The 21,316-nt window shown below is 47.0% G+C and overlaps 1 protein-coding gene across 1 annotated transcript; it reads left to right on the forward strand.

The window, feature by feature from the left end:
• Window positions 1-5,720: 5,720 nt before the first annotated feature.
• Window positions 5,721-21,056, forward strand: CIMIP1 (ciliary microtubule inner protein 1). The gene is made up of 4 exons (XM_077335701.1): window positions 5,721-5,889; window positions 10,633-10,714; window positions 13,430-13,528; window positions 20,722-21,056. Exons 1-4 carry the CDS (start codon window positions 5,843-5,845, stop codon window positions 20,875-20,877), a joined length of 384 nt encoding a protein of 127 aa, XP_077191816.1. The 5' UTR covers window positions 5,721-5,842; the 3' UTR covers window positions 20,878-21,056.
• The last annotated feature ends 260 nt before the right edge of the window (window positions 21,057-21,316 follow it).

Below are 21,316 nucleotides of genomic sequence, written 5' to 3' on the forward strand. Positions count from 1 at the left end.
TACCATTGGATGTGACATCACCAGGCCACTCCCACAGCACAGGAAGTGACAGCACAGGAATATTTTGAGATGATTTATGACCAGAACCATACCTGTACCCTGGGCTGGCTACCAGTTTGCTCTTCTTCAACAAAGGGAGCCTGCAGTGGGAGCCTGCAGAAACAGGGGCAGGGCAGGCCTATGCTGTTCCATCACCCCTCACACCAGAAACAGGGCAAGGGCAGGCTGCCCCAATGCTTCTACCTCCCGCACCGCACTGCAAACAGGACCGTAGGAGGCCTGGGCTGATTCCATCTCCCCAAACCCCCCACAGTTGTTAAAGGTGAGAGATCTTACCTCTCTGAACTCCAGTCACTACCATGTGCTACGAGCCTTGGCCAGTAAGGAGTTGTATGGCCGGCGTAACTCCCCTTCCCACCAGGCCCATCACTGGCCATTTTTGGAGGAGCTGGGTAGATCAGCATGACCATATCATCTGATAATTTTAAAAAATTATAAAATATATATAAAAAATTAGGTCACTCCCACCCTTCTGGGACCACCATGAAACCCCAGGGTTTGACAAAACCCAGGTTTAGAAAGCCTGGTCTGATATTAGCATCACTGCACTACAAAGGCCTCCACAATTACATTTTTTTTGTATTATTGGTTTTCTGGGTTAGGGTGAGAAATTCCTGGAGATGTTGGGGGTAGAGCCTGGGGGGTACAGTAGGGGAGCAGCCTCAGTGAGAGTATAGGACCATAGAGCAGGGAAGTCCAAACGGTGGCTCTCAAGATGTCCATGGACTACAATTCCCATGAGCCCCCAGCAGAATGTGCTAGTAGGGGCTCATGGGAATTGTAGTCCATAGGCATCTGGCTATCCACAGTTTGGCATCCCTGCCATAGAGTCTGCTCTCCAAAGCATCTATTTCCTCCAGGGCAACTGAACCCTGGAGTTCTGGAGATCCTTTGTAATTCTGAGAGGTCTCCAGGCCCCACCTGGAAATTGGCAGCCCTAGTTTACAACACACCCCTGCTTGAAAAGATGAAAGGGAAGAAGAGAAGTTAAGTGAACAGAGACAGTTGGTGTTGTTTGGTGTGGAAATGTTTTATAAAGCCGCCGCTAGAAGGGGGAAAAAATGTACTGGAAAGTTGACAGGCGGCCAAAAATATTAATATACCAGAACACAGCGAACTTTTTGCAAGCTGTAAATATTTTCCCAGATTCTCAAATATAGCCAGGAATTGTGTTCGGCTCTTTCTCTGCTAAATCACCCAGAACAAGCGAATAGCACAAGCCATTCTGTAAACTATTGTTATTTTGTCTGCTGTCCTGTTTCTAAGAGCTTCGCAGAATAACGATCCTGTAAAGGAAAGTGGGTTAAGAAACAGTTGTTTGCACAGGCTCATGTCTGCTTAGCTTGGTTGCTGACGAAGGGGGGTTGAATTTGGGTTGCCCCATCACCAAGCCCAGCATCTTGACCCCTGTACTATTCACCTGCAGTGGAACCCTAAATAGTGTTTGTTGTTGTTGTTAGGTGTGAAGTCGTGTCCGACCCATCGCGACCCCATGGACAATGATCCTCCAGGCCTTCCTGTCCTCTACCATTCCCCGGAGTCCATTTAAGTTTGCACCTACTGCTTCAGTGACTCCATCCAGCCACCTCATTCTCTGTCGTCCCCTTCTTCTTTTGCCCTCAATCGCTCCCAGCATTAGGCTCTTCTCCAGGGAGTCCTTCCTTCTCATGAGGTGGCCAAAATATTTGAGTTTCATCTTCAGGATCTGGCCTTCTAAGGAGCAGTCAGGACTGATCTCCTCTAGGACTGAATGGTTTGTTCGCCTTGCAGTCCAAGGGACTCGCAAGAGTCTTCTCCAGCACCAGAGTTCAAAAGCCTCAATTCTTTGACGCTCGGCCTTCCTTATGGTCCAACTTTCGCAGCCATACATTGCAACTGGGAAGACCATAGCCTTGACTAAACGCACTTTTGTTGGCAGGGTGATGTCTCTGCTTTTTAGGATGCTGTCTAGATTTGCCATAGCTTTCCTCCCCAGGAGCAAGCGTCTTTTAATTTCTTTGCTGCAGTCCCCATCTGCAGTGATCATGGAGCCCAGGAAAATAAAATCTGTCACTATCTCCATTTCTTCCCCTTCTATTTGCCAGGAATTGAGAGGGCCGGATGCCATGATCTTTGTTTTCTTGATGTTGAGTTTCAAGCCAACTTTGGCACTCTCCTCCTTCACCCGCATCAACAGGCTCTTTAGTTCCTCTTCACTTTCTGCCATTAGAGTGGTATCATCTGCATATCTGAGGTTGTTGATATTTCTCCCTGCAATCTTGATCCCAATTTGTGACTCCTCTAATCCCGCATTTCTCATGATGTGCTCTGCATACAAGTTAAATAGGCAAGGCGACAGTATACAGCCTTGCCGAACTCCTTTCTCAATTTTGAACCAGTCAGTGATTCCATGTTCAGTTCTCACTGTTGCTTCTTGACCTGCATATAAATTTCTCAAGAGACAAATAAGATGCTCTGGTATTCCCATCTCTTTAAGAACTTGCCACAATTTTTTGTGCTCCACACAATCAAAGGCTTTAGCATAGTCAATGAAGCAGAAGTAGACGTTCTTCTGGTACTCCCTAGCTTTCTCCATGATCCAGCGTATGTTGGCAATTTGATCTCTAGTTCCTCTGCCTCTTCGAAATTCTGCCTGTACTTCTGGAAGTTCTCGGTCCACATATTGCTGGAGCCTAGCTTGTAGGATTTTGAGCATAACTTTGCTAGCATGAGAAATTAGTGCGATAGTGCGGTAGTTTGAACATTCTTTGGCATAGCCCTTCTTTGGGATTGGAATGTAAACTGACCTTTTCCAATCCTGTGGCCATTGTTGAGTTTTCCAAATTTGCTGGCATATTGAGTGTAGCACTTTTACTGCATCGTCCTTTAAGATTTTTAATAGTTCAACTGGAATGCTGTCACTACCACTAGCTTTATTGTTGCTCAGACTTCCTAAGGCCCATTTGACTTCACATTCCAGGATGTCTGGCTCCAGGTCAGTAACTACCCCATTGTGGTCATCAGGGATGTTAAGCTCGCTCTTGTATAGTTCTTCTGTATAATTTTGCCACCTTTGTTTGATCTCTTCTGCTTCTGTGAGGTCCCTACCATTTTGGTCCCTTATCATACCCATCTTTGCATGAAACGTTCTCTTCATATCTCCAATTTTCTTGAAAAGATCTCTGGTCCTCCCCATTCTATTGTTTTCTTCTATTTGTTTGCACTGTTCATTTAAGAAGGCATTCTTATCTCTTCTAGCTTTTCTCTGGAATTCTGCATTCTCTGGAATTCTGCATTCTCTGGAATTCTGCATTCTGCATAAATAGTGTTACTCCCTGTCTAAATCCATTGGGTTGCAAAGTGTATGACTATGTTTGGGATTGTGTTGCTATGCACCATCTATTTCAGAATGCAAATGTGGAAGATTTTTAAGAAGAAACATTGGTTCGTATATGCCGCTTTTCTCTACCCGAAGGCATCTCAAAGGTGCTTACAGTCGCTTTCCCTTTCCTCTCCCCACAACAGGCACCCTGAGAGGTGGGTGAGGATGAGAGAGCCCTGATATCACTGCTCTGTTGGAACAGCTTTATCAGTGTCGTAATGAGCCCAAGGTCACCCAGCTGGCTGCATGTGGGGGAGTGGGGAATCAAACCCGGCATGCCAGATTAGAAGTCCACACTACTAACCACAACACCAAACTGGCTCTCCCCGAGGAGATTTGAAACTTCAAGCCTCAGGGGTCCTTCCACACAAGCTTTCTGGATTTCCACGTTCTGTAATACATTTCTGAACTGGTATGAAAATACCATTGATTTTGAAAGTGGTCTTCCCACTGGCCAGTGTGGTTAAGAGCAGCGGCCTGTAATCTGAATGTTTGATTCCCCGCTCCTCCACATGCAGCCAGCTGGGAACCGTTGGGTCATTCACAGGGCTTTTGTGACTGTTCTTGCCAGGCAGTTCTATCAGAGCTCTCTCAGACAGTTTCCACACATAGCAAATTTCAGCCTGGGAAATATGAGGAGGAAAGCTCGAATGCGGAAATGCGAGAGGACTCACAGCATCCAAAGGAAAGCCAAAGTGAGGCTATACCAAGGTATGTCTCCTAATGCAGAAATGGTCTGAGAGAGGAATGGCTCAGGAAGAAGCCTGGGCAAGGGGTTAGGTCCTATTGGAGGGTAAGAGTCTCAACCAATTGTCTGCTGGAAGAGGACCATTCTGCAAGCCCTCCAGAATTATGAAAATTCCCTAAATTTCTCTATTGGCAGCTCATTCCACCAGGCCTGAACCAGGGCCGAAAAGGTCAAGGCCAGACACAAATCTCTGGGTCCGGGGATTACCAGGATGTTGGAATTCATAGAGCAAAGAGCTCTACGGGGGAGAGGAAAGGCTGAAGTTCTGAAGTTGAAGGAAGGCTCCCAATTTTGCTGAGTGGAATGGTAATGTACATCCCATTTTTCTCCCCACTCATGAGTCACGTTTTAGATGGTGGCCACATTGGCCTTAATTAAAGAGCCAGAATCCAGTAGCGCCTTAGAGATGGCAATGCCTGTTGTGCCTGTAGACCTGCAGAGGACCGAGCTTAAGGTCCAAGGAAGGATCGTAGCTTACAATGTAATTGACCGATGTGTAAATGGATCCAGTCGGTTGAAATTGAAGCTGACCAATAGCATGCATTGGTACACCATTGTTTGTTTGGGTAAATAAATTGGGGCTTTCTGGGCAGGAATCAGTTCAGTTCTCTTTGTACCATGAGAGAATCCTGATACAGAGCTCAAAGCACTTCCAGTGCCTGTGTCTACCTCTGAACCCACGGATTTAACAATTCCAGAGGCCTGGGGATCCCTGGAATTATCTCCAGATGAAAGAGATCAATTCCCCCAGAGAAAATGGCTGCTTGGAGAGTGGACTCCCCAGTATTAAACTCCACTGAGGTCTCTGCGTGCCCCAAATCTCACCCACCCACTCTCAGCTACATTCCCAAAGTCTCCAGTTATTTTCCCACCCAGAGCTGGCAACCTTACTTAGAGCCAACAACAATATTTCAAGAGTCAAGGGAGAGCTTTGACTCTGAAACACTTACACCCCCTAAATCTTGTTGACCTCTTAAGGTGCTAATGGACTCAAGTCTAAGTGTCCTTAATGAACTGTGGAACTGTTTTGCCTTTTGGTGTAGTGGTTAGGAGTGAGGACTTCTAATCTGGCGAGCCGGGTTCAATTCTACACTCCCCCACATGCAGCCAGCTGGGAGACCTTGGGCTTGCCACAGCACTGATCAAGCTGTTCTGACTGAGCAGGAATATCAGGGCTCTCTCAGCCTCACCTCCCTCACAGGGTGTCTGTTGTGGGGAGAGGAAAGGGAAGGCAATTGTAAACCGCTTTGAGACTCCTTCTGGTAGAGAAAAGCGGCATATAAGAATCAACTCTTCTTCTTCATTTGCCCAACACTTTGGTGGATGCCATCTTCAAAAACTGGTTAGAGGATGAGCCTGGGCTTTACAGAAGCAGACATCCTGTTTCCATCCTTGAAATACCAAAGGGAGTTTGGTTTTCTGTGTCATGTTTGCACTGGAATCAGAGGAGTTCACTCGGGTGGCCAAGTACACAGGCCGTCCATCTGTGTCCAGGCAGGCCTAGGCAGAAACCAGGCCTCCTTCCGCCACAGTCCCCAACTGTCTCCTAGCAACGGCAAAGTAGGAGCAACAGTCTGCTCACCAGTTTACCTTTTGCTCACCTGGCGGCAGCCGGAGCCCAACTCTTTCTCCACCTTGTTCTCAGGGGGAGCTAGTCAGAAGCAAGGACTAGGATGTCGCAGAAAAACCAGCTCAACTTTGTGGCTGAGGCCCAGATATGGTAAATGGATCACCCACTCTCCCGGTTAACCTTTTGCCTTTCATTATCGCCCCTTCCCCCAAAAAATCCAATTTCACCTCTTTCTGTTTACCGACTCTGCTGTTGTATTCTTAAGGTAGGCTGCTCTGGACTGGGAAATACCTAGAGAATTTGGGGGTGGAGCCGGGAGTGGGCGGGATTGGGGTGGGGAGGGACCTCGGTGCAGTATAATGCTACGGAGTCCACCTTTTCTGGGGGAACTGTTCTTTTTAGTCTGGAGATGAGCTATAATTCCAGAGGATCCCCAGGTCCCACCTGGGGATTGGCATCCCTATCGAGTGTCTGGTACAAGGGGGCTTGAGTTTCCTCAGACACTGCAATCCTAAACAGTTATACCCACCTAAATTAGGATTGCCAAATGCAGCCTGGGGAATTTTTGGAGATCTGAAGGCAGTGCTTGCAGAAAGGGCAATTTAAGGAGGGATTTCACCCAGAAACTGTGGCGTAAGCTAGAGACCACCTTCGGAAGCTGCCATTTTATCGGAGATGATCTCTTTCGTCTGGAGGTCCCATCCAAAGTATGGCAACACCAAAGGCACTGAATTAAATGTGCCTGGATACTGTAATTTGTCCAGGTGATTATCTAAATCTATGCCGTTTTATTTATGTGTAAATCCAGTTTGCGCTCCAGGTCAGTTGCAGCCAAAGTAAACAGTTTTTGTGACAAGACTAGCAAATCTGCACTCGAGCAGAAAATGCCTTAATATTTGTGATGCCAAAAATCATTTTCAGTAGTCTCTTAATCACAGCTCTTAATCTCATAGACTCCTTCCCAAATTTGGTACCACTGCCTAAAGTCTTGTGCAACAATCACACGGACCTCTACCCACCTGCATTTGATTTTGAAATCCATTTCCACAAATTTATCGATTCATCCAACTGTTCCCTCAACTATTACAGGGCAGCAAACACGGCTTCCCATCCGTTTATTTTATCCTCCTCACAACAACCTTGCGTGGTTGGCTCAGTTGAGGAAGAATAACTGAAAGTACAACACTATGCAGAGCTACGCCACAGGATCACTGATTTCAATGGCTTTATAAGGAAATTCTAAGCAATCTAGTGCTGCAGGTGACCTGCAGTGAGCCAGGGGTAGGGTTGCCAACCTCCAGGTCTGGCCTGGCGATTTTGCAGATTTTCAACTCAGCTCTGCAGGGGGGGGCTGCTCTGCAGGGTGGGCTGCGTTGTGCGTGTGGATCTGCTAAGGACCAAACTTGAGGTCTGAGGCAGGATCCAGATAGACACAGAACCAATTATTATTATTATTATTATTATTGAATTTATTTCCCGCCACTCCCTTGCAGCTCGTGGCGGGTTACAACAGTATAAAAACCCCATAAAATACATTAAAACCAATTAACATGTCAATATTTAATGACTACCTGGCAAGAGCGGCTAATCAACTACCCATTCCCCCCCTAGCAAGTGGAGAGGGGATACTGGTGGTACCCGTCTCTAATCCCAATCCTCAGGTCCCGGGGGGGCGTAAATGTTAAGCCTGGTCTCAACCGTAAACCTGGCGGAAGAGCTCCGTCTTGCAGGCCCTGCGGAACGATGGAAGGTCCCACAGGGCCCGCAGCTCTCCCGGGAGCTCATTCCACCAGGCAGGGGCCAGGACCGAGAAGGCCCTGGCCCTGGTCGAGGCCAGGCGTGCTTCCCTAGGGCCGGGGACGACCAATAGATTTTCTCCCGCAGAACGTAAAGCTCTACGGGGGGCATAGGGCGATAAGCGGTCCCTCAGGTATGTGGGTCCCAACTCGCGTAAAGCCTTGAAGGTTAAAACCAAAACCTTGAACCGGATCCAGGCAGCAATTGGCAACCTTGCTGCAATGTGCAGCAAGGATCTCGTCTGCTGGATCCAATCAATTTGAATCGGTTAGATCTAGCCTATTGTGTGCACCGGCGGAAGTTCTTTTATCTGCCACATTGTATATATTGTTGGGGTTTTCAGGGGGGTTCTTTGGTCTTGTTGTTGCCTGCAACAACATGTGCTTACCACTGAGATCACCAATACAGATCTGTTTGTTTGCCCAGTAGCCTGGACTCTTCCTATGAACCCACGGATATAACAGACTGTATGTCAGTATACCTTGCTAAGGTGACTCCCCTCCAAAAAGCCCATGCACCCCAAGCTCTGCCCCCCCCCAAAAAATCTTCAGGTAGTTATCAGCCCAGACGTGGCAACCCTACCCTGGGAGCTTCATGACTGAGTGGGGATTTGTACTGAATTCAGGTATTCACCACCATACTGGAACACTCTCGGGTCTTTGCAGTTTCCCCCCTTTTCTGTTATTATGCCGATTAAAAAATCTTCACAGGGCTTTGCAAGAGTTTTCCAAGGGCAGCTCTCATTTGCCTGATGTTTTTTCTTGTTGGCAGAGTTTCAGTATGCAGAGATGGTGCAGCACCAGGATGCTTAAAGAATAAAGAGTTTTTATTTATGAGGAGAAACAACTATGTACAGGAAGAGAGAAAGAGAGCTCTGACTAACTGTTCTAGCTGTTGTCTGCAGTCACTGTTTAGCCACTGTTCTGGGGGGAAGCCGGGACACTGAAGGAGACGATTTGAAAATCATCAGGAAGTTCTCGTTCAGCTAGAGAAAATGGTCGCTTTGAGAAACGGACCCTATGGCACTGTAACCCGCTGAATCCTCCCAAACCCCTCCATCATTAGGCTCCATCCTCCAAAAACTCCAGGGATTCCCCACCCCAGAAACGCCAACCATATGTGGGCAAAATTCCCAGCCAATTCCCTCTCTCTCTAATTTCCTTTGTTTTATTCTCATTGTCATCCCAAGAGTTCAGGGCCCCCTGTGAGACAGATGAGGCAATGACTGGGCCAAGGTTATCCCCATTTCGTGACCGTGTTCACGGCTTAAATTAACAAAATAAATAATAAAAGGAAGGGATAGTTTCCCCCAGAACAAATGACTCTGTTTATATGATGGGTTTGATGATGAGCAGTAACCATTTAAGTGATGGCTCTGTTCTATTTGTTCGGTATCCTTTGCACTCCCTCAAGTGTGAAAGGCAGCGGGGGAAATGGCTTTTTTTCCTCAGGTAGACTAAAGAATTAAAGAAGCAGGGCGTCACAATCCATTGATACCAGAATTACTTCATAATGTTACCGTTAAAACTGCAATCTAAGCTCCTTGGGCGGCACACTATCCACAGCTGAGTGAAAATCAGAGTACATTAAAGTCTCCAGCCTCGCTGTGGGTACTTCATCTTAGCTGGTTTGCAGGTCACGCTGTTAACAACTGAGGGGAGCAAGGTTACGATCCGTACAATCATTTACTGCAAAACAATGGCTTAATATAATTACTTTAGAGTAAATATGTTGTAAATTGCCGCCGGGCTTTTACTTTTCCCCCCTCCCCAAAGTCCTTGAAAAGGACTCAGTAAATGAAATCAATTTACTCGTAATTCCTTCAGTAAGCAAAAAGTGTCATTGTGAGAGGGAATATGTTGTAACCATTGTGTGTGTGTGTGTGTGTGGGGGGGATGATACATGAAGGTTCAAGGATGGGGCAAGGAGGGACCATGATGTCACATACTCTGCAACGTCACCTGGTGATGTCAAATAGTGTAGGGTAGCTCTAGGAATCACTGGAAACTCTATAGGTCCATCAGGGGCTACTAGCCAGAGTGACTGAAAGGAATTTCCATGTTCATAGCTTCTGAATCCGAGTGCTGGGAGGCAGCATTAAGGGATGACCTCAGCCTCTAGTTGCTGTTGTTGTTGGCCCTCCAGAAGAACTTGCCAGCCACTGTGTGAGACAGGATGCTGGACTCGATGGACCTCTGGTTTGATCCAGAAAGTCTCTTCTGATGTTCTTAGGAAGGCCTCAGCCTCTATGCCCTGTGGTTGGCCCTCCAGACAAACTAGCTGTCCACTGTGTAAGACAGGACTAGATGGACCACTGGCATGATCCAGCAGAGCTCTTCCAATGTTCTTATAACGCCATCAGCCTCTGTGCCCTGTGGCTGGCCGTCCAGAGGAACTGGTTGGCCACTGAGTAAATTAATGACTCAAAAAGTCAGCCTTTGGGTTGGCATCCTGAGGCTCACATCCCATCTGTCCCCAAGTGCAGTACCTTGAGCCATTCATTTAGAACAGGCTTTCTCCTGGGATTTCGTGATGGCCCTGAAAGGGTTTCTCCAATTGGGTGGGAGTTATTTAATTTTTCATATATTAAAACAAATCTGTTAAACATTTATTGGTGGATGTCACCATATATCGTCATGTCGACCTGCCCCCCCTCCCAAAATGGCCAATGATGTGCCTGGAGAGGGTGGGAGTGGGAGGGGGAGGGGCCTCGGGTGGGCATGTATGTAGCTCTGCTTCCCAAACATGGATTATTGCACCACTTCTGGGGTTTCTTGAAGCCTGAAGAATGTTTCAGGGGTTTCTCAACCATGAATATGCTGAGAAAGTCTGATTTACAGGCACTTAGTTTTGCATAGGGCAAGTTCTGTGTTCAGCATTTGCAAAGAGTGTCCTTCACTATAATTTAAAACAAATCTTCCATGTTGCAGTGGTGTAAATCTGGTGCCTTTCCAGAGACTGGAATCCTTAAAACACTCTTGCTTGCCCAAGCATCTGATGGCTTCCTGGGAGCTGTGCCAGTAGATCTTTTAAAGTAGGAATCGGGAAGATTTTTTAAAATTCTGTTTTTCCCCCTTCGCCCCCTGTTTGTCTCAGGAAGGATCACCTTCAGACAGAACAGGAAGCTGCGCGAAAATGGCCCAAACGCTGGGGGTTTCTCACCACGCCCATTGAAGAGGTAACACTGGTGCCCAGAGGAATCATAGAAACATAGAATAATAGAGTTGGAAGGGACCTCTTGGGTCATCTAGTCCAACCCCCTGCACTAACGACTGAATTAAGTTATTTTATTGTGTTTTAATGTTTGTATCTCTTTTTTCTTTGTAAGCTTTCCTTTTGGGGTGACCTTGGACCAGTCACAGTTCCTCTCAGAGTTCTCCCAGCCTTGCCTATCTCACAAGGTGTCTGCTGCGGGGAGAGGAAGGGAAGGCGATTGTAAGGCCCTTCGAAACAAATGAAACCTGCCAGGTGACCCTGGGCCAGTCACAGTTCCTCCCCGAGCTCTCAGCCTTCCCTACCTCATAAGGTGTCTGCTTAGGGGAGAAGAGAAGATGGTTGTAAACTGCTTTGAAACTGCTTTGGGTAGTAAAAAAATGGGATAAAAAATCCCAGCTCTTGTCTTATTACTTATATACCGCTGCGAGCCATTTGAGAGTGGCGGTATATAAATATAAATAAATAAAAAAAATTATCATCACAAACCAATTTTAATAGATGGCTAAGATGGCAACGTTTATATACACTGACAGATTATGCTGCATGCACAACAGCTGAAGACAGGCTGTGGCTCAGTGCTAGATCATCCACTCTGCATTCAGAAAGTCCCCGCATCGATCCCCAGCATCTCCAGTTAAAAAGATCGGGTGATGTGAAAGACTTCTCTCCCAGGCCCTAGAGAGAATCCCTGCCAGTCATACTGACCTTGATAGATACATGATGCAGAAATGTGCTTAGCATCCTGAACAGGGCGGAAAGTAGGTTGCGAGAGGGACTGGAAGTGCAAAAGCAAGAAAACGGAGGGTGGGGAGGAAGGATGGCCCCTCATCTGCTATTTGAAGCCGAAAGTGCTCAGAGTTTTGCCCAGATGCATCGTAGCGGAGCACTCCTGGATGGGCAGTTCCCTGCCCAGCCTACCTGCCTGTTTAAAAAGGTGTGCGTTTGTTTTTTAAAACCAAAGCCTAGCCCTGAAAATGCAAGGGATGTCAGCAGGAGAAAAGAGCAGGGGCCCAATAGCCCCTTAAAGTCTAATCACATTTGTGGCATGGGCAGATGTGGTTTGAGGATTTGCGGGTCTCCGTAACACCAGAGCCAGTTTAAGGATTTGTAGGCTCCTATCAGAGTCCTCTTGGGAAGAAAGGTATGGTGTGAAGGATTTCAGTGAGTGACTGAGGAAAAAGGAAGGAAGGAAGGAAGGAAGGAAGGAAGGAAGGAAGGAAGGAAGGAAGGAAGGAAGGAAGGAAGGAAGGAAGGAAGGAAGGAAGGAAGGAGGGAGGGAGGGAGGGAGGGAGGGAGGGAGGGAGGGAGAGAAAGGAAGGAAGGAAGGAAGGAAGGAAGGAAGGAAGGAAGGAAGGAAGGAAGGAAGGAAGGAAGGAAGGAAGGAAGGAAGGAAGAAAGAAAGAGTCCTTTAGAAAAACACAGAAGGAATCTGGATGAAGGTCACATTGTTTCTGCTAGAATCTCTTAGACTCACTCTCACCTGCTGTTCCCACCACTGCTCTGAATGGCAACAGCGAAAAATGGGGGGTTACCAAGTGTCCTAGTGTGATGATGTCACTTCCAGCATGACCAGAAGTGATGTCCCTGACGTGGTAGCAATGCTCAGTTGGCAACACTCTTAGATTTGGCCAAATACTGGAGCATTGTCTGAAACATGGTGGCATCACATTTGGTCACACCAAAAATGGCATCACTTGGTCCTCATAGATGTCATTATGTCACCAAATTGCTACTGGACTCTTGTTCTTTTCTACTGCTACAGACAGATTAACATGGCTACCCATGATTATGTCACCAGTTAGCCCCCCGACCTACATTAGACTCTGACATGTTTGTAGTCTTATGCTGGCAAACCTACATATGCCCCAGGGTTACCAGCACTGTCTCAGCAAATGCCAAGAGATTTGGGAGCAGTGCCTGTGAAGGATGGCATTTGGAGATGCTATAATGTCTCTCCAGGGTGATCATTAATCTTTATGGTAAACATGGAGATCAGAGAAATTCCTAGTGTGTCACCCAGAAATCACATCAAAAGCTCCCCAAATGGCACCATCCACCCTTGGGATGACATTCTTGGAATTTCACCAATCAATACGGTCTTTACCCATCTCTATGGTCTTTACCATAGAGATTGATGACATTCCTAGAGTGTTACCCAGAAATCGTTGGGGGCCATTCCTGCTCTTCAATTCCTTGAGGATAGGAGATTCAGGTGACGGGTAGAGTCTTGCTCACCATAGGCTGGTAAGTGTGTTCCGACCTGATAGAATCTGGACAGTGATTTATTTGCTTCATAGAAATCTGCTGCATTTGAAATTCTTGTTATGCAGTGTTCTGGTCATACATCTATTTAGAAGGTACTTATGCTCAGACATTAGTCTGGAGTTAAGTGAGTCAACTTCTCAGCCCTTTAATTGAGAGCACTTATCTGTCCTCCCCACTGTTCTTAGTCTTAAAATGAAAATTAATTCCCTGTGTGAATGGCAAATTACAAAAGCATCCAAAGCTGTATGATAAATAGCTTCATATCAGATGACAAGCACAAGGTCATCAGGTACAGCTGCGCTGGGAACAGTATAAATATCTAGACAGATACGAGATCCTGCAATGTTATCACAAATACACTGTTCAGCCTGAAGTGCCAATTTATTTTATTGTGTTGATCTTCTATTTTTAGTTGTTAAAAGATGAAAAGAAGCTGCCTCCTAAACCAAAGATCCCGCTGCCGGAACACTTGCAAATCCGACCCGTGACACCGGTGGAGAAATATATAAAGGTTAGGCAATAGCAAGGTGGTCTAAAATGGCAGTGGAATTAAAGAAATATGTACCTTTGGTAAGCCCCGTAAAGATTCCCAATGGGTTGATTTTCAGGTCTTTAAGTAAAGGTGAAAGTAAATGGTACCAAAATCGTTAGTACTACTTTAAAAGGCTTGTCTGAGTCTGGAAATGTCTTCTAGAACAGTGGTCCCCAACCTGCGGGCCGCGGCCCGGTGCCGGGCCGCAAAGGCCATGGCACCGGGCCGCGGCTCCCTCTCCCCGCCCCGCCCCCGCAGTAAAAAACTTCCCAGGCCGCAAGCTTGCGGCCCGGGAAGCTTCTTACTGCGGGAGGCGGGGAGAGGGAATCAGGGCCGGGCCGCGCCTGTGCGGGCCACGCCCGCTCGGCCCGATCCGCAGGCGCGGCCCGTGGGCGCGGCTCGCGGGCGTGGCTCGGGTGCGGCCCGATCCGCGGGCGCGGCGTGGGCGCGGCCCGCGGGCGCGGCCCGATCCGCGGGCGTGGCCCGCACGGGCGTGGCCCGCGGGGGCGCGGCCCGATCCGCGGGCGTGGCCCGCACGGGCGCGGTCCGCGGGGGCGCGGCCCGATGCCCTGCCGGTCCCCAGCCTCGGAAAGGTTGGGGACCACTGTTCTAGAAGTTCTGCTGAGTCTAGCTGTAGGACACAGGGGTTATAGATTATCTGGCTAGTGATCTCATTTCTGCAGTTGCAGGGGGGAAACGCTCAAAAATTCAGAATTATCATTAAGTTTCAAGAGCATATCCCAGGGGTAAAAGTTGCTTGTGTTACTCTCTCTCTCTCTCTCTCTCTCTCTCTCTCTCTCTCTGTGTGTGTGTGTGTGTGTCTGTCTGTCTGTCTGTCTCTGTCTCATTCTCTGTCTCTGTCTCTCTCCCTCTGTCTCTCTCTGTGTCTCTCTGTCTCTTTCTCTCTGTGTGTATCTCTCTCTGTCTCTCTCTCTCTGTCTCTGTCTCTCTTTCTCTTTCTATCTCTCTCTGTGTCTCTGTCTGTCTCTCTTTCTCTCTCTCTCTGAACCTGAAACAGAAGGTGGGAGGTAACACTTTTGGCTATTACATTCTGCACCAGCCCACACCCCCTTATTTCACCCCTACATTTTTATGAAATTAAATTGGAATGTCCTGCTTCTACAGCAAACTGTCACCACAGCCAGCATTAAACGCATTTAAAAAATGAAGAAGAGCCCTGCTAGATCAGACACAGTGGCGACTCCCATTGTTATCCTGCTCACACCCGGGCATTCCCTGGTAGTCTTCCATCCAAATACTGACCAGGATCAACCCTGTCAGAGATCTTCCTGCATACATTGAATAATGTGTTTTTAATGTACTTTTGCAGCTGGGCTCATTCCGCAGATGCTGGACCATGCACCTTCAATGCCCTTTAAAAGCAACTTTTCAGGAAAATCCAGCTGCGAAAGCACGTTGAAAGTGCATGATCCAATATGTGTGGGATGAGCCCTGGATCTTCCTGTGCAGAACAGGGAAATCTGCTTTTAAAGTGCATGGAAAGTGCATGATCCAATATGTACAGGATGAGTCAAGATCAGGCTAACATTATTGAAAAAGGACTGGTTTTGCATGGCAAGGTGTATTCCGGGCATATAGAACGGCCCTTGAGAATACAGATGTCAGCCATCCATGCTCCAGGGCAAAAATGCCAGCTGGAATTGGCAACTTTTGTCTTTTTAAGATTTCAGATCAGATTTTAAGATCAGAATTCTTAAAAAAAGAATTGCACAACTGGAGAAGCGCCATAACGAAGAAGCCCGTGTCTCCGACATGCCCCCTTTCACCACACACACAAAATTCTCCTTCTCCAGCTAGATTGTTAGTCATTGAACTATGGAAATCCGGGCGGAAGCCTGCGGCCTTTGACTCATGCCTTCCCTATCAAGAGACACAAGAACAAGCGTTAGTTTTGGAACTGCACAAAGAACCCTCCCAAGGCATTTCAACACCTGAGGTTTGAGATTACACCCTTCTGTGTGCTCTCATGGGAATGAAACGTACCCCATTCCCCTGGAAGAGTCAGGCAAAGGAATCCATGGCGCCTTTGTTTTCCATGGCCTGGAACCAGGAGAGCGTCATATTCTTCATTGTTCAGCTCCGTGGGTGGCATGTGCACCACCAAGGGGGAAAGAAAAAGGAAAAGAAAGAAGAGAAGCTTATTCCAAAGGAAGTCCTCCGCCTAGATATCGCACACATTTTCCAGTCTTGGCCGAGGAACAAAGCGCAAGGGCTCTGGCAGCAGAACAAACTAGAAGTATCGCTTTCTCACTGCGTGTTTCTCTGCTGAATAAGCCCCCCAGATGTTAAAGCGAGGCACCAGGGAGCAATTTCGGCCTGCTTGGCGGAGAGGGCCCGGCCAAAGCAAACGCAGAAGTCAAGGTGAAGAGGGAGCTCCAGACCTTGGGGACTTTCCCCCCTAGCTAACTTGGCTGGCCACTTTCATTTATGTGTGACTTGGCTTCCAAAGGGATTAGCGGTGCCTTGTGCCAACTTTGGGCAAGACCTTGTATTTAGAATTCTTCTCGTTGCCATTCCACTCATCAGCCTTTCTCAATTTTTTACCATTGAGAAAGCCCTGAAAGGTTTCGAGAAACCCCAGAAGTGGCAAAATAAGGTTGGGAAGCTAGCTGTGAGTGCTCACTTCGGCAGCACATATACTAAAATTGGGAAGCTAGCCGTGGACATGCCTACCCGGGGCCCTACCCCTTCCCACCGCCCTCCAGGCCCATCATTGGCCATTTTGGGAGGGGAGGCAGGTCAACAAGGCCAAATATGGTCATGACACCCAATAAATATTTAACACAGTTAAAAAATGTATTAAAAATTAACTCCTACCTATTCAGAAAACCGTTCCAAGGCTGCCAAGAACACCAGGGTTCCACAAAACCCTGGTTGAGAAAGCCTGCCATAGATGAAGCCCTGGCTCAGTAGTAAATCAATTGTTTGACGTACAGCGGATCCTAGGTTTCACAGAATCATAGAATCATAGAATAATAGAGTTGGAAGGGACCTCATGGGTCATCTAGTCCAACCCCCTGCTCTATGCAGGACACTCACAACCCTATCGCTCATCCACGGTGGATCATCTAGTCCTACCCCCTGCTCTATGCAGGACACTCATAACCCTATCGCTCATCCACTATAACCTGCCACCCCTTGATCCTTCACAGAATCAGCCTCTTTGTCAGATGGCTTATCCAGCCTCTGGTTAAAAATTTCCAAAGATGAAGAACCCACCACCTCCCGAGGAAGCCTGCTCCACTGAGGAACTGCTCTGGCTGTCAGAAACTTCTTCCGGGTGTTTAGACGGAGTTTCTTTTGAATTAATTTCATCCCCTTCATTCTGGTCCGTCCCTCCGGGGCAAGAGAGAACAACTCTGCTCCATCCTCCATATGGCACCCTTTTAAATACTTGAAAATGGTTATCAGATCCCCTCTCAGTCATCTCCTCTTCAGGCTAAACAGACCAAGCTCCCCCAACCTTTCCTCATACGTCTTGGTCTCATTTCCAGTTGAGATGATCAGGGAACATGGGAAGGACCTCTGCCTGAGGTCACCTTTGATAGACCAGTGCTCTGACTCTAGACATCGTATTCATGTGTCCCTCAATACAAATGAAGTATTTTAACAGAAAAATTCTAACCTTGTTTACACATCAGTATAGGAACAGATTCATAGGCATGGTTCCAGGCTAATATTTCAATAGGTGCAAGGACTTCTACCTGCAGACCATGATTTTTCCAGCCTTCCCTTTCTTTGCAATAGCCCAGTGTACCCCCCAATTTTATTCCTGGGGTTCTCCAGAAAGCCAGCTTGGTGTAGTGGTTAAGAGCAGTAGCCTCTAATAAGGAGAACCGGGTTCGAGTCGCCACTCCTCCTCGACATGCAGGCAGCTGGGTGAGCCACTAACAGTTCTCTCAGAGTTCTCTCAGCCCCATCTATCTCATAGGGAGCCTGTTGTGGGGAAAGGAAGGGAAGGCGAATGTCAGCTGCTTTGAGACTCTTTTGGGTAGTAAAGTGGCATGCAAAAAGTCAGCGTTTCAACTTAATTCTGGACTACAGAGCTAGAGGAAATGACAGTTTTGGACAGTGAACTATGGAATTAAAAAACCCACTGAGTTCTCCGTCTTCCCCAAACTCAGCTTTTCTTCCTCTCCCTGTCTCCCAGGAATAGGAATCTGGGGAGCATTTTTGGCTGCTGCAGGAGGGGAAAGGCGGGGAAATTGTTTTCCGCAGGTGGAAATCCTCACAAAGCAATAGTCTGGGCCCCACCCATGGAGACCACTCCAGAGTAAACCATATTATCTTTCTAATTTCATATAACTGGAGTCTGTTCTGAAGATCTGGCAAGAGGATCGATCACTGGGAGGGGGGACTTGCCTTATTATTGTGTCTTTTCTTCTTAGCTTTGTATCCAGTTATTGTGCTACCCATGTCAGTACCCGCACAAGGACTTTTCTACTTGGTCCGTGGCACCTGATGCATCCACAGAGAACTAGTGGGGAGAGGTGACTCCCCCGTAGGCACTGACCACCATTTGGGTGAGCAGGTCTTGGCCCAAATCTTGGGAGATGTGAGAAAAGCAGCAGTGCTGTATAGCCATGTTTCCAGATCTCTGGATTTGGGATCCCTTTTCAACATGACATTTTAACAGAAGAAATTTTTTTACAATGAGCTTTCTCACCCAGGGTTTTGTAAAACCCTGGGAAATCTTGACAGCCCTGGGCCGATTCTGCAACGGTGGCGCCACTCCAGGGCTCTTGATAGTGCAGTGTTGTGGCGCTGTGTGCTCCACACCTTTCTGGGTCCCCAAAGAGGACACATTTCAGCAGGGCACTCGGTCTGCTGCTGAAATGTGCTCCTCCCCTCACATCCACAACAGACAGGTTCCACCACATGGGGGGACACAAGGTTTTGTTATTTTGCAGGGTGGGATTGTGCAAGGACACAATCCCACCTTCCTGCAAAAATGTTTTTAAAAGCCCCTGATTGTCACATGGCATCACGAAACTGACCAGGGCACTTTTTGCCCCCTCATGGCTTCAATATGGCAGGGAGGATCTGGGCCTTCCAGGTCTGGCCCTTCCCATCCACACTGGCCTGCCACGGGACAGGCTCTGAGGGTGCCAGTTTGGTGTAGTGGTTAGGAGTGCGGACTTCTAATCTGGCATGCCGGGTTCGATTCTGCACTCCCCCACATGCAGCCAGCTGGGTGACCTTGGGCTCCCCACAGCACTGATAAAGCTGTTCTGACTGGGCAGTGATATCAGGGCTCTCTCAGCCTCACCCACCTCACAGGGTTTCTGTTGTGGGGAGAGGAAAGGGATGGTGACTGTATGCCGCTTTGAGCCTCCTTTGGGTAGGGAAAAGCGGCATATAAGAACCAACTCTTCTTCTTCTTCTTCTGCCTCCAGCACGGGACTACTGAGGGCCCGATCCACTCCAGGCCTGGTAGGGCACCGGCCTGGCAGTGTCATATGGACATGGGGCCCCCTCGACCTTTTCCGCTCATGCAGTATCAGCCCTGGACTGATTTCCCAAATGGGTTGGAGTTGATTCATTTTTATATCTTTTTACATTTGTTACATGTTTTATTGGATTGTATGACCATATATGGTCAGATTGACCTGCCCCCCCCCTCCCAAAATGGTCAATGATGGTGGGTGGGAAGAGGAGGGGTACCACTTTTGGGGTTTCTCAAAGCCTGGAGAATATTTCAGGGTGTTCCTCAATGGTAAAAAAGTTGAGCAAGGCTGGTCTACAATCATGCTCTTGAGAAACCACTGCAATCCTCCATGTGATTGACTCATAAGCAAATCTGGGACTCTCCACCAAGATTCCAAGAGTAGACGATTCTCACAAGGGGCAGCACGGGAGACTTCCTTGCTTCTCTCCCAGGTGCTGTTTGAGTTTGTGATTATACTTAACAGCACTCTTAATTTAGATTTGGGAGTTGCCCAGTTCCTGTCTTTGCAACCTCCGCCTTGCAGCTGAAGATGGCAACTTGGCGTTTCAAGAAGTGCAAATTCTTTTCTTTCTTTTTTTAATGGTGGCCATATGCATTATGCATTCAAGAGAAACTGAAGTATCGATTTAAGTGTCTCTTGTGAAAGTGATCTCAGAAATGAAACACTCCAATTAATTCAGCACTTTTTAGAATTAAATCCTATTGTGGCCAGAAATCTCCTCAGCCACTTCAGGGACATAGATTTAAGCCTAGAAAAGACCTGCACAAATACCTACAGCAGCACTTTCTTTCTTGACACGAAACAGTCTCTTTTGAATAACAACAATAATGGATAAAGTTTGAGTCCAGTGGCACCTTTAAGACCAACAAAGTTTTATTCTGAGTATAAGTTTGTGTGTGCAGACACACTTCTTCAGATACTTTGAAACAGAAGTCACCAACCATTACGATATAGGTAGTGGGTAAAAAGGATGTTTCCAAAAATGGTCAATTAGAGCTCTGATTGGATTAAGGCAATTGGTAAAACCTTTGAACAGAGCAGATTAGCATACAGCATAATGATCATTTGCATGTAGAACTGAATGACATTAGCATGTGTTTTGAGATAAGAAATCACTATCTCTGTTAAGGCCTGGGGGTTGTTTATGGTTCCTAAGATAATATACTGAAATGAGTACCCAATTTATTCAAATAGGATTACTCCCATGAAAGTATTCTTAGGATATGAACCTTAAGGGGCATTCATCCCATAGGATTGCCAACCTTAGTTTGGGAAATTCTTGGTGATGGATGCAGAGTTTTGGGGAAAGAGATCTCGGTAGGGTTTTGATTCCATAGAGTTCACTATCCAAAGCAGTCATTTCCTCCAGCTCCTCTGGCTCTACAGTCTGGAAGTCAATTGTAATGCTGGGAGAACTCCAGGCTGCACCTGGAAATAGGCAACTTTAAGCCACCGAGGGTTTCAGATATTTAGGGGAACTAAACCCTTGGTGTTGATTGTTTCTCAGTTTTATCATGGCATTGGACGCTTTTCTGGACTAGTCCTCAAGTAATTTGAATCAGAGGGCCTAGTGTAGAGATACTTTTGAGAATAATAATGATCCTGCATGTGGATGCAGTTCAAGGACACCTTGGGAGCAAATACTGAGAGATGAAACAAATGAACAAGGACCTGAATATGTTATGGACTTCTCCATTTCAGATCGAGCCATCTCCTCCTGTTCCTCAGACAACTCAGGGGTTTATCGGCTGGAGATCAACTGTGCCAGGGCTGGAACTCGAACGATATTATCAGATCAGAAGCTGTAAAGGTGCCTTTTACAAGGACCTGAAGTGGCCCAATGAACCCACTGATTAACCTTGAGAAGTAATGTCTAGTGTTCTCTCTCCCCCTTTGTTTGTTAACTTAAGTACCTCCCCTATTTGGTACAGAAACAACAGCATGAAAGCGTGCTTGTGCCTCATTTCTGCAGTGCCTTTGCTTAAAGTTTATCAGGTCTTACTACTACCTTATTACAATTTTGAGCATTGAATAAATCAATATGCTTTTGCTACTTTCTTTCCACCCCAATTTAGGGTTGCCAGCTCTGGATTGGGAAATTAAAAAAAAAAAAGCAGTTTGTTCAGTCAAGGTGCAGTAAACACACATAGACCAGAACAAAGGCTAAATAGCATGATCAATATAAACAATGTAATCAAAATAAAATGGTGATTCTAATCTGTTTTTCTCTTTGTTCTTTTTTTCAGATTTATTGTAGTCTTCACCATAGTGCTATCCGGGTAACAACTACTTTCAA

The sequence above is a fragment of the Paroedura picta genome, chromosome 4 (genome assembly GCF_049243985.1).
Source record: "Paroedura picta isolate Pp20150507F chromosome 4, Ppicta_v3.0, whole genome shotgun sequence".
NCBI classification, from domain to species: Eukaryota; Metazoa; Chordata; class Lepidosauria; order Squamata; family Gekkonidae; genus Paroedura; species Paroedura picta.

Excerpts from the sequence above, each read along its gene's own strand:
- CIMIP1 (XM_077335701.1), top strand. The coding sequence starts at position 5,843 with ATGTCGCAGAAAAACCAGCTCAACTTTGTGGCTGAGGCCCAGATATG. Across the intron at positions 5,890-10,632 it reads GTGGCTGAGGCCCAGATATG|GAAGGATCACCTTCAGACAG; the intron begins GTAAATGGATCA and ends TGTTTGTCTCAG. Across the intron at positions 13,529-20,721 it reads CGGTGGAGAAATATATAAAG|ATCGAGCCATCTCCTCCTGT; the intron begins GTTAGGCAATAG and ends TCTCCATTTCAG.